Source organism: Anoplopoma fimbria, chromosome 5, assembly GCF_027596085.1.
Source record: "Anoplopoma fimbria isolate UVic2021 breed Golden Eagle Sablefish chromosome 5, Afim_UVic_2022, whole genome shotgun sequence".
In the NCBI taxonomy this organism is placed as follows: domain Eukaryota; kingdom Metazoa; phylum Chordata; class Actinopteri; order Perciformes; family Anoplopomatidae; genus Anoplopoma; species Anoplopoma fimbria.
This window is the reverse complement of record NC_072453.1, coordinates 3,949,546-3,960,804: the sequence shown is the minus strand read 5'-3', so window position 1 is coordinate 3,960,804 and position 11,259 is coordinate 3,949,546. Positions and strand designations below refer to the sequence as shown.

General features: G+C 42.1%; 1 protein-coding gene across 2 annotated transcripts; it reads left to right on the top strand.

Moving 5' to 3' along the window:
• Positions 1 to 308: 308 nt before the first annotated feature.
• cdc42ep1a (CDC42 effector protein (Rho GTPase binding) 1a) lies at positions 309 to 11,227 on the top strand. 2 transcript variants are annotated; one of them, XM_054598376.1, is made up of 4 exons: positions 309 to 445; positions 4,712 to 4,822; positions 6,981 to 7,971; positions 9,495 to 11,227. In XM_054598376.1, the coding sequence occupies exons 3-4, from the start codon at positions 7,500 to 7,502 to the stop codon at positions 10,205 to 10,207; spliced, it is 1,185 nt and encodes a 394-aa protein (XP_054454351.1). In that variant the 5' UTR covers positions 309 to 445; positions 4,712 to 4,822; positions 6,981 to 7,499; the 3' UTR covers positions 10,208 to 11,227. The 2 variants fall into 2 exon arrangements, with proteins under 2 accessions (XP_054454351.1, XP_054454352.1); XM_054598377.1 differs by lacking the exon at positions 4,712 to 4,822.
• Positions 11,228 to 11,259: the final 32 nt, after the last annotated feature.

Genomic DNA, 11,259 nt, shown 5'->3' with positions numbered 1-11,259 from the left:
AAGTCATCATGAAATAATGTCATAATTATGTGTTTCCCTCTTTCTAAAAGTCAGCAGATACTCAGCTGATAAAGTCTGATGACCAGCACTTGACTAGTTGGCACTCTCTTGAGAAAAGCGTCATTTAAGGCATCATCAAAAAGTTTGGCTGTAGCAAAGCAACGTTTAAGTTTTGCGTTAAAACCGTGTTGACCATGTTGTACAGAGACATCAAACCGAAACGTTAGGTGTGGGAGTTCCCCGGTGGGGCTCTCTGATGGTTTCATTGGTATCTGATCCACGGCCCGCCCCCTTCCTCATCCTCATCGCACCCGGAGCACCAGCGGGACAGTCCGGCTGCACCACCAGCTCACTCGGACCACACGAAGCCGAAATACATTCCTAATGGACAGATAATTAACCGGACTCAAGCAGTCTCCTGTACTTCGTGTCGCAGTTTCTGCGGGTGAGTTCATATTACATTTTGAAGAGAAATCACTCAGTAAAGCACACACTGAATATGTAAAATACAGCAATAAGTTATTTGGGACTTTATAGTACTTGATATTGAATGTTAGCCTTTATTGTATATCATATTCATTTAGAGACTTTGAGTGAGTTTGCAGTAAGTAAGTACACTGAATTTGTTGAGGCTTTTTGGTGCATATTGAAAAGTTTATCTGTACAACATAATCTCATTTTACCAGTGTTTTTATTTATATTGTATTCTTCAGATAAGTAATATTGTTTGTTGAGGGAATAACAAAAAAAATGACTTATGGATTGACTTTTGATATAAATGTCAGCGGCATTTTTTTTGTGATTAATTATTAGCACTGTTGCTTGTTTTTCTAAGTTGAAGATAAAGATGAATTACAAGGTGCTGGGAGAAGTACAGAGAAAGAAAGCAAACATATTAGGTTCAGATAAGGGAATACCATTAAGACTTGTAAAAATGTTGACTGAAACCAAGCTGTTATCAGACCTGCTGTTAATAGTCATACTGTAAGTTGTTTTTAGTGTTGAGAGAGTCTCAGATGTCTTACGTGAAACTCAATCCGCTCCGCTCGGTGTTTATATTCAGCAACAGTATATTCTTGGTTTAGAATAAACTCTGCCAGGGCTTTGATTTTTTTCATCGCTCTGCCTTGTAATTACAGCAGTTGCACTACATAGCCTATCAATTTCCATACATGTCACTGACATGACCGAGATGTGCTCTGATTCAGTGGAACATGACGGGGCTGAAGTTGAAGTTGGTGGCCTTGAGGTGTTTTAATTACGGAGACAAACAGGCTGCACAGTGTTGGACTCATTACGAGTTGGGGGCAGTGACCTTCTGACCCCTAAAACCTGCCAGCATGCCATGAGGGAGGCTGCCATGTGAAATACCACACACACACACACACACACACACACACACACACACACACACACACACACACACACACACACACACACACATTGATTGAAGAGCTTGTTGGCCTGCTAAAGCCCGCCAATAAGCCCGATCAATAAAAAGCACCAGTCAGCTTCACTGATTAGAACACAAAATCCAATAAACAACATGCACTGATGAACTCATTCTTCCTTACTGTAAATGATTGCACTGTGTGACTTTTTCATGTTTAACTGGCTCTGTAATTCCCCCAGTTAGTCTCCCCAGAGTAGGCGTACAGTATATCTTCCTTGAGTGCATGCTTTGATATTTCCAAGTCGGTCTCCTGTATGCACTCAGCTCATCCAGCAGCAGATGATTAACACATGCATGTAATATGTTTCCTGTACATCCCCTCGTATGATTTACCCTAATGATACAGTACTTGATGAAGTAAATGAGTGGAGACATTCCCTGTGGTTTTCTGGCCCATTCCTCTTCTTTTTTTTTTACCTGAGTTCAACATTCCTCTGAGTGGGGCCTTTTGTGACCTTTGGGTGTCATTGACGCAACAAACCAGGAAGGGGTTAGTTGCAGAGGTGAGAACTCTGAATCCAGCTGCTGTATTTGATTTTCACACCACAGGTTGTTTTTTTGTTTTGCCACACATGAAGATGATGTTGGGAAAACTGCTCCATCACGGCCTGCCGTCACCAAATGGTCACAACTCACTCATTTAACAAGATGGTCTAACATCCCCCTTGTAAAGCAATACACCAAGTTTAAGGGACAGATCCATCAACAGCATATCCCTCACTGCTACTCCCTGTTAACAAACTTAAAAAGTGACTATTTAGCAACTTACTTCAGATATGTTAAGATACAGATGTTAGTTGACTGTGGGTGTTTATAAAGATTCCCCAGCTTTGGCTAGCTGTTCTCCCTGAAATTATAGAATAAGAAACTTTAGCGCTGTATGTGTAACTAATAAGAACATAGACAACAAAACCAGCTGTTCCAACACTTCATGTTTACTGATAGTTGCTCATATTCAAGAACAAGATTGTAACTTATCTTTAAACTTAAACTCAACATGAAGCACTTGTGGATGGTTTGGTCTCTAGTAGAGCCCAACAGATACTGGATTTCTAAGGCCAATATTATTATTTGACAGTTAAAAAATATGATTTCACAACAAATGAGCTAATTTCAATATCTTTCTTGCTGAGGGTTGGATTAAAAGACCAAAATAACTCTCAGGTCTGTACACAAAATATGTAGCAATAGTTGGTTAACTTAGCATAGCTTGGCACATATTGCCCTGCCAGCATCTTTAAAGCTCACTAACTTACATTATATCATGTTGCCCATTGTTTCCAGTCTTTGTGCTTAGCTAACCAGCTGCTGGATGTAGCTTTATATTTATTGCACAGATCTGAAAGTAAGTTAATATATGTCATCTCATGAACTCTCAGCAAGAAAGCAATCAATCATATTTAAAAAATGTCAAACCATTGTTTTCAAGACTTCTGGCTGCAGAGCTAGACATATAAAATTGGCTGATACTACCGGTCATGTTCATGTGTCAGTCATGCTGCAGTGTCTATGTTCATCACTAAACAGTTAAACTGACCATTTAAAACATCCTTTAAATACCCGTAATATCAAATGAAGAGAGGGGGTATGTGTGTGTGTGAGTAGGAGCAAGGGAGAAGAATGGAAAAAAAAAAGTTTATGTATGAGTGCATAAGAGATTTAAACTGAAAGAGAGAGGCAACAAAGAGGGCAAATTGGGACCGCCAGTTCCAGCAGATGCAGGAAGCAGAGAGCCTTGGAGAGTATGGATATTTGTTGGAGCATGAAAATGTTTTCTTGGCTCAGGAGGATGTGTAGCTGTGTTTTGCTTGGATTCAGGCTGAGTGTGGATGGTGAAAATAGGAACGTAATTGAAAGTCAAAGAGCGAGCCCAAAAAATGTGGCCTTATCTTGTATGTTTGTTCACCTGGTTAGCGGGGTTAGTGAGTGAAGGACATGAGAAGAGAGGTAGAGTGGAGGGAGGGGAGGACCCAGCACAAAACACAAAGTCCATCATGGAAAACCATAGCAGAGTAAACATATTTGAGTTAAAGTCATCAAAAGTGAGATTAATGAGGGTGTGTGTGGGGCCCAACAGCTGTTTTAGTCAAGCTTTATCAGCTGTCTTAAGTCAGTCAAGAGCTCAAAGAGAGGCAGGACAGTAGAAGAAGAAAAGAAAAACAACTGTGACAGAAGAGGGAAGGAGCAGAGGAAAGAGAGAAACATTCAGAATGAGTGTAAAGTGAGTATGAAATGAAGAGAGCGAAGACAAAAGGAGACTAAATGAAAGAGAAAACAAGAAACAGTAAAAGGTAAGAATGGAAAAGAGATGAGAGGGGAAGAATGGAAAGAAGCAGAAAGGGAAACAGAGAGTGAGGGAAGAGGAGAAGAGAGAATTATAGAAGGAAAAAAGAGATGGTTTAGTCCGAAACGTGGTTTCAATCAGCGCCAATGTTGAGAAGAAGGATGTTTGATGGTCGTAATCGAGAGAGAGACTCCACCGACTGATGCTCTGCTCAGGAATGTGTTCGTACACACGCACACACACACAACATACAACACACACGGCTCCTATTAGACTGTGGTTACTCTGGTTTGTATCCAGCAAAGCCACCTCAAGCAAATACTGTACATAGTGACATGGAAATATTTTATTGAGCCCTGTCTGTGATGTATGAACGCACCAAAATCCCCTGAACGGTGAGTTGCCTGACGAAAGCAACCTAAGGCTGCAGCAGAAAGATTGGCTAAGCAGAGGTTTTAATGCAAAAATGCATTTTTATCACAAACTGGTGATGTAACAGTATAGAGTTTCCCCATTAACGGTGATTGAGTCTGGTCTACTGATGTCTTGTTGCAAGATTTCTGGGTACTGAAGTTTCTACAGTTGTCATACAGTTCTCTCTTTCATCACCTCTGAGAAATCTGTGCAGATTTGTCTGGGACAGCGTTGAAAAACAGCTTACAATCAGTATCTGACCTAACTTTATTTCTTATTTTCTTTTCTCTTATGTCTATCATTCTAGCCTCCTTCCCTCACATCTCGTTCCCCTTGTTTCGTCTCTTCGTCTGACCTTTTCTTTTTGCTTAATTTTGCTCAGCATTCATTCCTGTTATCTTTATTTCTTGCCAATTTTGCCGCCATATCCATTCACTCTGTTTTTGTAAAAACAAACCACATTTTTTTCATCACCTGCTTCCTCACCCTTCCTCAGCTTCAGATTGAATGACTCTCCCCCTCCATGAAGCTCACTTTGTATTTTATTTATTCTCTGACAGGAATCGGAACCAGTGGAGCAGCCTAACAGGGTGGTAGCAGCCAGGCCTTGCCCAAAACAGACTCCCTACCAGGGGTAACGGAGGAGATGAAGGATTAGGGGATAATCCGGGGTACGTCAAAGTACCTCCTGTCGAGAGGTCTCCTATTCTTTTCTGATATCCAAGACAGCTGGGATTACAGAGTTAAATTTATTACCTTTTTAAGACTCAAAATTTGGTGTTTTTCTCGTGGCGCTTTTCAGGCCATTTTATCTGAGGCCTAAGGGTGATGGCTGCTGTATTTGTGTGACTGTAACAGACGAGCAAGTGCAAAGAAGGATCACAGAGAGAAGGGATGGAAGCATATGTGCAGATTAATGAGGTTTGCCTGGAGGGTCCAGATACATAAGAGGAGTCGGAACGAGCGACCCCCTCTGAGATGTGGTCAAAGGTCTTCAACAGGATTACAGGCAGAGACAAAACACCAGAGCTTACCGTAAGCACACAGTCAGAGTAATTAATGGTTTGTATTCCTGTAATACTGCAGGTTATCAATCAGAATGAGGTTTTTCTTGTTCAACCTTGATGTACAAGACTAACTACTTCCCTTATTTTGAAAAGCACAGAGCCATTATGTCTATGTCTTGTAATCAGAGGTGGGCTGTTACTTCAGCGCGGTTCATGTGAACGCGCACAAGGTCCCTGCGTGCTCATGCCATCTTAGATTAAACATCACACCTCGATATACTGGTCCCTGGCGTCCCTGTGTGAGCCTTGATATGGCTCCGCTCAGGGCTGGTATGTGCCGTGCTTCCTCCCTCTGCGCTCCCAGATGCCCCTCTTAAAAAACGCCAGCCAGGGGAAATGGAGCAGAGGGCCTGGGACTGCGGTCTGCAGCAAATTAGAAGGGCTGCCTTGGACCTGACGCAATCCCCAACTCTTGAACCATAGCAGGTCATTAATGAAGCCAGACGGGGCCGTGCATGCGTGGGAGGGCTGCCGACATTTAGCTGCTGCAGTGGAAAGCTTAAAGAGAACCAGAGGTCCATGTCAGTGCTGCTTTATGCTATCAAAATATTTCAGAATTGGATATCCATTACTCTGCTGGCAAAGACCAACACATGAGAAAAGGCCAATTTTTTTGTCTGCCTTTGTTACTGACTTTAGGAGGTATGGAGCTCCACAACCAATAAAAGAACAGTCAAGTCAAAATATAATCCTAATGCAATCAATTAATAAAACTATTCGTCAAATAATTCAAATGGAGTGTAAAAATAAATATGAAACATTAATATACAAGGAGGCTAACAAAAAATGTCAAAGGAAGAAAATGTAGGCAGAAATATGGTGAGCAAAAATTCTTATTGGCGTTAGCTAGCCTATTTTGTTAGCGTTACCTTGCTGGCTAAAATGCTTCAGCAACTGTTACGAGACTTTATACAGTAATGCTACAGAAGTTTGAGGTATATGGCTAATTAATGTTACCTGTGACACAGTTTGCTTTAGCTAGGTAGCTAGCTGAAAATGCTGGCGCTCATTGTATACAGCTTTCAGTTAAGCTAGCTGACCACACAATTCTCTTAACATATTGGAAGCAATAGAAAAAATACAAAGCGTTTATCTTTTTCTACCAATTTATTGGAGATAAAAAAGATCAAAACTTTCTTTTCACACTCAATTTTAATTATATTTTAATTAATTAACTTAGTCCATTTTTGAGTTGTCTGCTAATCTTTTATAGCCTTTGGCTCAATACACAGGCAGTCTAGTAGTAGGCCACAGTTAAGTAGCAGCAGTGATTTTCTTATCTGAAAATTTGTATTATCTTTTCCTGTCTCACTGAGCATACTTTGCCTGTTTGTAAACAAATCCAAGCCTGTTAAATGAGGTCTGCTGCTTGGCTTTGAAAGCCAGATAAGTCTTTTCAGTGAAATGTAGAATGAACTTTGTGTAACCTTCATGCCAGACAAAGCGGGACAAAATGGATGCAGGAGATCCCTGAAAGTCCACCCATTTTATGGACCCGAGGCAGTCTTTGGGTTTTTTTGCACAGAGGAGTGACTGTGGTCTAAATTTAGATGGTTCCAGACCAGCGGACCTCTGGAATCCTAAAAACCTGCTGAAAGACAGATCTAGTTTACGTACAGTATTCAGAATAGGAAAGCACCGTGGTCTCTCACTGAATCTCAACGTCCACGGAATAAACTGCAAATGTCATCCCTCAAAATCAAGTACATGCCTGTGTACGTTTTAAAGATATATGTTTTTTCCCTGTTTTTTCTCTCAATAGATGGTTCCGTGGTGCGGCCGCAGAACCGTTTACAGCTGGACTAAGATCTATTTCTGAGCTTATGTGGACAAAGCCAAAGCTCAAGGCAAGCGGGGGAAACTAGGCGACCTGACCACACTCCAACTGGTTCGACTTCTTCCAGGAACACAACTGCACAGTGTTCTCCTCAATTTATGGTCGTTTAATTCAGCCAGCTATGCATGACAACGAGCTACAAAGAGGGGGGCAGAGTTTGGCTTGCATATGATAAACAGAAGATAATAGTCCAGTGAACTATTTGGCGCTGCAGGCCTGGAGCTTAACTTTTCAGAATTTACACAGTTTCAAGATCTTGGAATAACCTTTCAGAGCTATTTCAGGTCCATACTGCTGAACTCTCAATAATTCTGACACAGATCTAAAAGGAGAAAAGTTAAACTTTACTTGTTCAGTTTTGCCATTCAGTTGGATTAAAGGCAATTCCAGACATTGTTTTAAGTAGATTTTTGAGAAATATTAAGTCATTCACCTCTCGTGATCATGAATCTTCAGGAGAAGTTGTCAGGCCTCAAAGGACTGGTCTCACACTCCCACAGCAAGCGTCGCTTTAAAGGCGACCTCACGCTGGACATGATAAGCCCTCCTCTGGGCGACTTCCGCCACACCATGCACGTGGGCCGTGGCGGCGATGTGTTCGGTGACACCACCTTCCTCAGCAACCACGGCGGAAGTGCCAATGCGAATAACGCGGAAACGGATTCTATCTCCACCCCTGACAACAAGATCGGAGCGTTCTTCTCCAGGACGCTCCGTCACATCCGGAGGGGCTCTGACAACCGATCCACAGGAGGATCCAAGGACCTGTCGCCGCCACCACCCGTCATTTCTCCTATCATCAAGAACGCCATCTCCCTCCCCAGGCTGGATGTGGATATGCCAAATGGGAGCCCCACTGCCAAAGTGCTCTTTCCAAGTTCCAAAAGCACGCCAGAGGAGAAGAAAAGCTCTTATGGTGAGTATAGTGATTTTATTTTAATTAAAGCTGCTATAATCAATATTATTACATCAACAATAGATTAAACAACTACGTGTGTTAAAGGGGTCAGCTGTAGTGACGATCGCAGACAGAACTATTAACCAACTCCCCCTCAGGTTTTGAGAGCTTTTTAAAAGAAAGAGAGCATCTTAAACTAGTTGTTTTGGTTTTCCGAAGTAAATCTTTTGGTTTAATCTCATTTCCAAAAGACAGCTGTTTAAAGCAAAAAATGCCTAAATATACCCACTGTACACTACCTGCATGAGCAAAAACGTGAAACGAGAAAAATAATTGTTGCTGTTACACAAGATGCATTGTGGATAGTTTATTGAGGCCTGTCTGTTTGAAAATCTGTCTTTTACTATTTGTTTCCCCTTAAAATTATTGAGTCCAATTACATCTTTACTTAAAATTTCTTGAAATGATGTATTGTCAACAAATTTTCCCAGTCATTCAAGGATTAAGAGAAATCCACCAACAAATCCAAACATAGTCATTAACATTAACAGTAGATGTTTCCCTTCAAATTAAACGGCACTGTTGCTGAACAAAGTGAAACACAAAGGTCAAACGAGTTAACTGTTGTTAACTGGAAACTGCAGAGAAGAGGCAACCATCTGGAGAGCCGCAGTAAAACTCATCTATCAGTTGTACACAGTAATCCAGACAGATTTGCCCCAGATGTCCTTATGAATCACCTTGGCTCATAATCAGCAGCCCTCGCACTGATAACCCACAGAGATCCAGACAGAGCTGGTAACAAGTTGTCTGAGAGGCTTGAATAAACATCACGCTCATGGCTGATACCTCCCCTGTGTTTGTGTGTATTTGTGTGTGCGTGTGTGACGTTTACGTGGATGTAAGCGTTTGTGTGCGATGGGTTTTTTATCTAAAATCTTTCAACAAAAACCACATCATTCACTCACTTTTGTACTGATAGCTGGGGCTACTTCACTCTCTAGTATTTATGCATTATGAGACATTGACTGGAGAGTCAGCTGGGTTTTTCATCCACCCAAATCCTCCATCAACTGGTTTCACTGGTTACCTCTTTCTTGCATTCTGGTTAAAGTGTTTTAATCTGTGAAGTCAGACGCTGTTTTCTTTGGGTGGTATGAAAAACCTCCAGACTCTCTGCCCTTTACGGACTGGCATTGAGAGCGGCTGTGGTAATTTTAGCCGTTTGGATCATCATGAAGGCGGCAGAGTGTGTGACTTGTGAAGTGATCTGGTGTCGGGCAGATGATTCACTGTTCTCACAGCAGAACTACTCAGCACTTTGCAGGCTGGGGTTTGGTGGCTAGTCATAATCAGACAGGATGTTCTCCAATGGGTATACGCTGCCCCCTGTAGGAACTGTATGATAAACCATGTGACTCCATAATAATACATAAGCTATATAATAAGCTATAGAATAATATAATATGTATGTATATATATATACAGTCAAAATACCTCCTACAGAATTTTGTGTATTGACATCTGTGTCTTCTCCTCAGGTATTGAGTCTGGTTTCGTCACTCTGCCTCGTCTCTCCCGCTCTGAGCGTCAGCAGCCTTCCATCTCCCTCCCCACTTCCTGCTCCCCAAACATCCACCGCGGCTCTCTGACCGACCCTACCGACGCCATCTTATCCACCTGCTCAGCCTCCATAATGACCTTTGACCCCATACCCACCTCAACAGCCTACTCTGACTCCCTTCAATCCCTCACGTCTTTGGACAACTTCACCTTTGACCTCGGCCCCTCCCTCATGAGTGAGGTGTTCGGCATGATCGACGGCCACCCGGAAGAGCATGGCCACGCCTGGGAGGGAGAGGAGGCGGGGTCAGCGTGCGGGTTGACCAATGAGGGGTCAGAGATGGACTCGGCTACTATCTCATATGTGGATTCCCTGCTGAGGGAGGACTGCGGGGGCAGGAAGAGCCCGCATGGGGCCGAATGGGAGGAAGAGGAGGTGAACGGAGGCGGGCTTTCTGTTAAAGTACCTGATGTGGCGATGGGGTCTCCTGAACGAGTGAAGTTGGTGTCTGGGATTGAGAGTGAGCGGTTTCAGAGTGCTACAGATGTGCTTGCACGCCACTATGGCGTCGGCCACTTAAAGGAAGGGAGCAGAATGGAGGTTGCCGGTTCAGAGATGATGATCATCAGCAAGCCCAAGAACAAAATGTCCTACAGTTACATGGACGACGAGGATGAAATCAAAGTCTGAGTGGAGATATTTTGACACTACAAAACTGTCTCTGTCTCTGATGTATTATTTCTCTGTAATTCCAATCAAATCAATCATCTAAAAACTTGTTGGGGTCAACAAGGCTGGCTCTTTTGACAGGACGACCATGAAAACTACTATCCAGTATGCTTCGTATTGGATCCTTTACTTTTATACAATCATGCTTCAAGGATGTACATTTTTGACGCAGAACTGCCGCTGAATGTATCTAAAAGGAATGAAAGACTTGTTGCTACACATTCCCGAGCCTAGCAGAGAGAGGGAGAAATGCTTTTTTACCAAAGGTCAAAACTTAAAAAGGACTGAAACAAAGAGAAGGCATGGGAAGCGGGGATGTGCCAGAAAATGAAGATGTAGAGAACGTCTCGAAGGAAACGCCATAAACACGGAATGTAGAAGTTACAAAGCCTGTTGTTCACTTTATACTTTTCACACTTCCTCACTTGCCGGGGGGAAAATATTCTCAGTCACCAATGAGAGAGGAAGAGGGGAGTAGTAACATAGATTAGATCTTATTACAACCTTTAGGCCTCACTACAATCTCCTGTCAACTCCTTTCACTCAGGAATACACTACCAGGAAACAAAAAGGGAAGGGAAGTAAAACATCTGGAACCTCAGGCCTCATTAGATAAACCACACATCTCAGTTATTAAACTACATGGAATGATGGGATATGACAAGTAATACTGGTATTTGCCAGTTGCAACTACAGCTAAACCCTTTAAGAGCTCATTTTATGCTGCAGACCTTCTATACAGAGACTCCGTGCACCTTTTATGATTATGAAGTCCGACTCCTGTATTGCTTTTTTAAAGAAGAATCGTCATTTATATGTTCTTTTATACATCTGTACATGAAGATATTAATTGACCCCCTATAAATATGTACTTACAGTAAGAGCACCTGCAGTACATTCACATCCATCCATATGCTGCAGTCAGTAACAATTCTATATTATAATGATGATATAAATTGACAATAAAGATCTTTCTTATTAGGTTGAAGATGCATTTATGTACATAGTTTCCC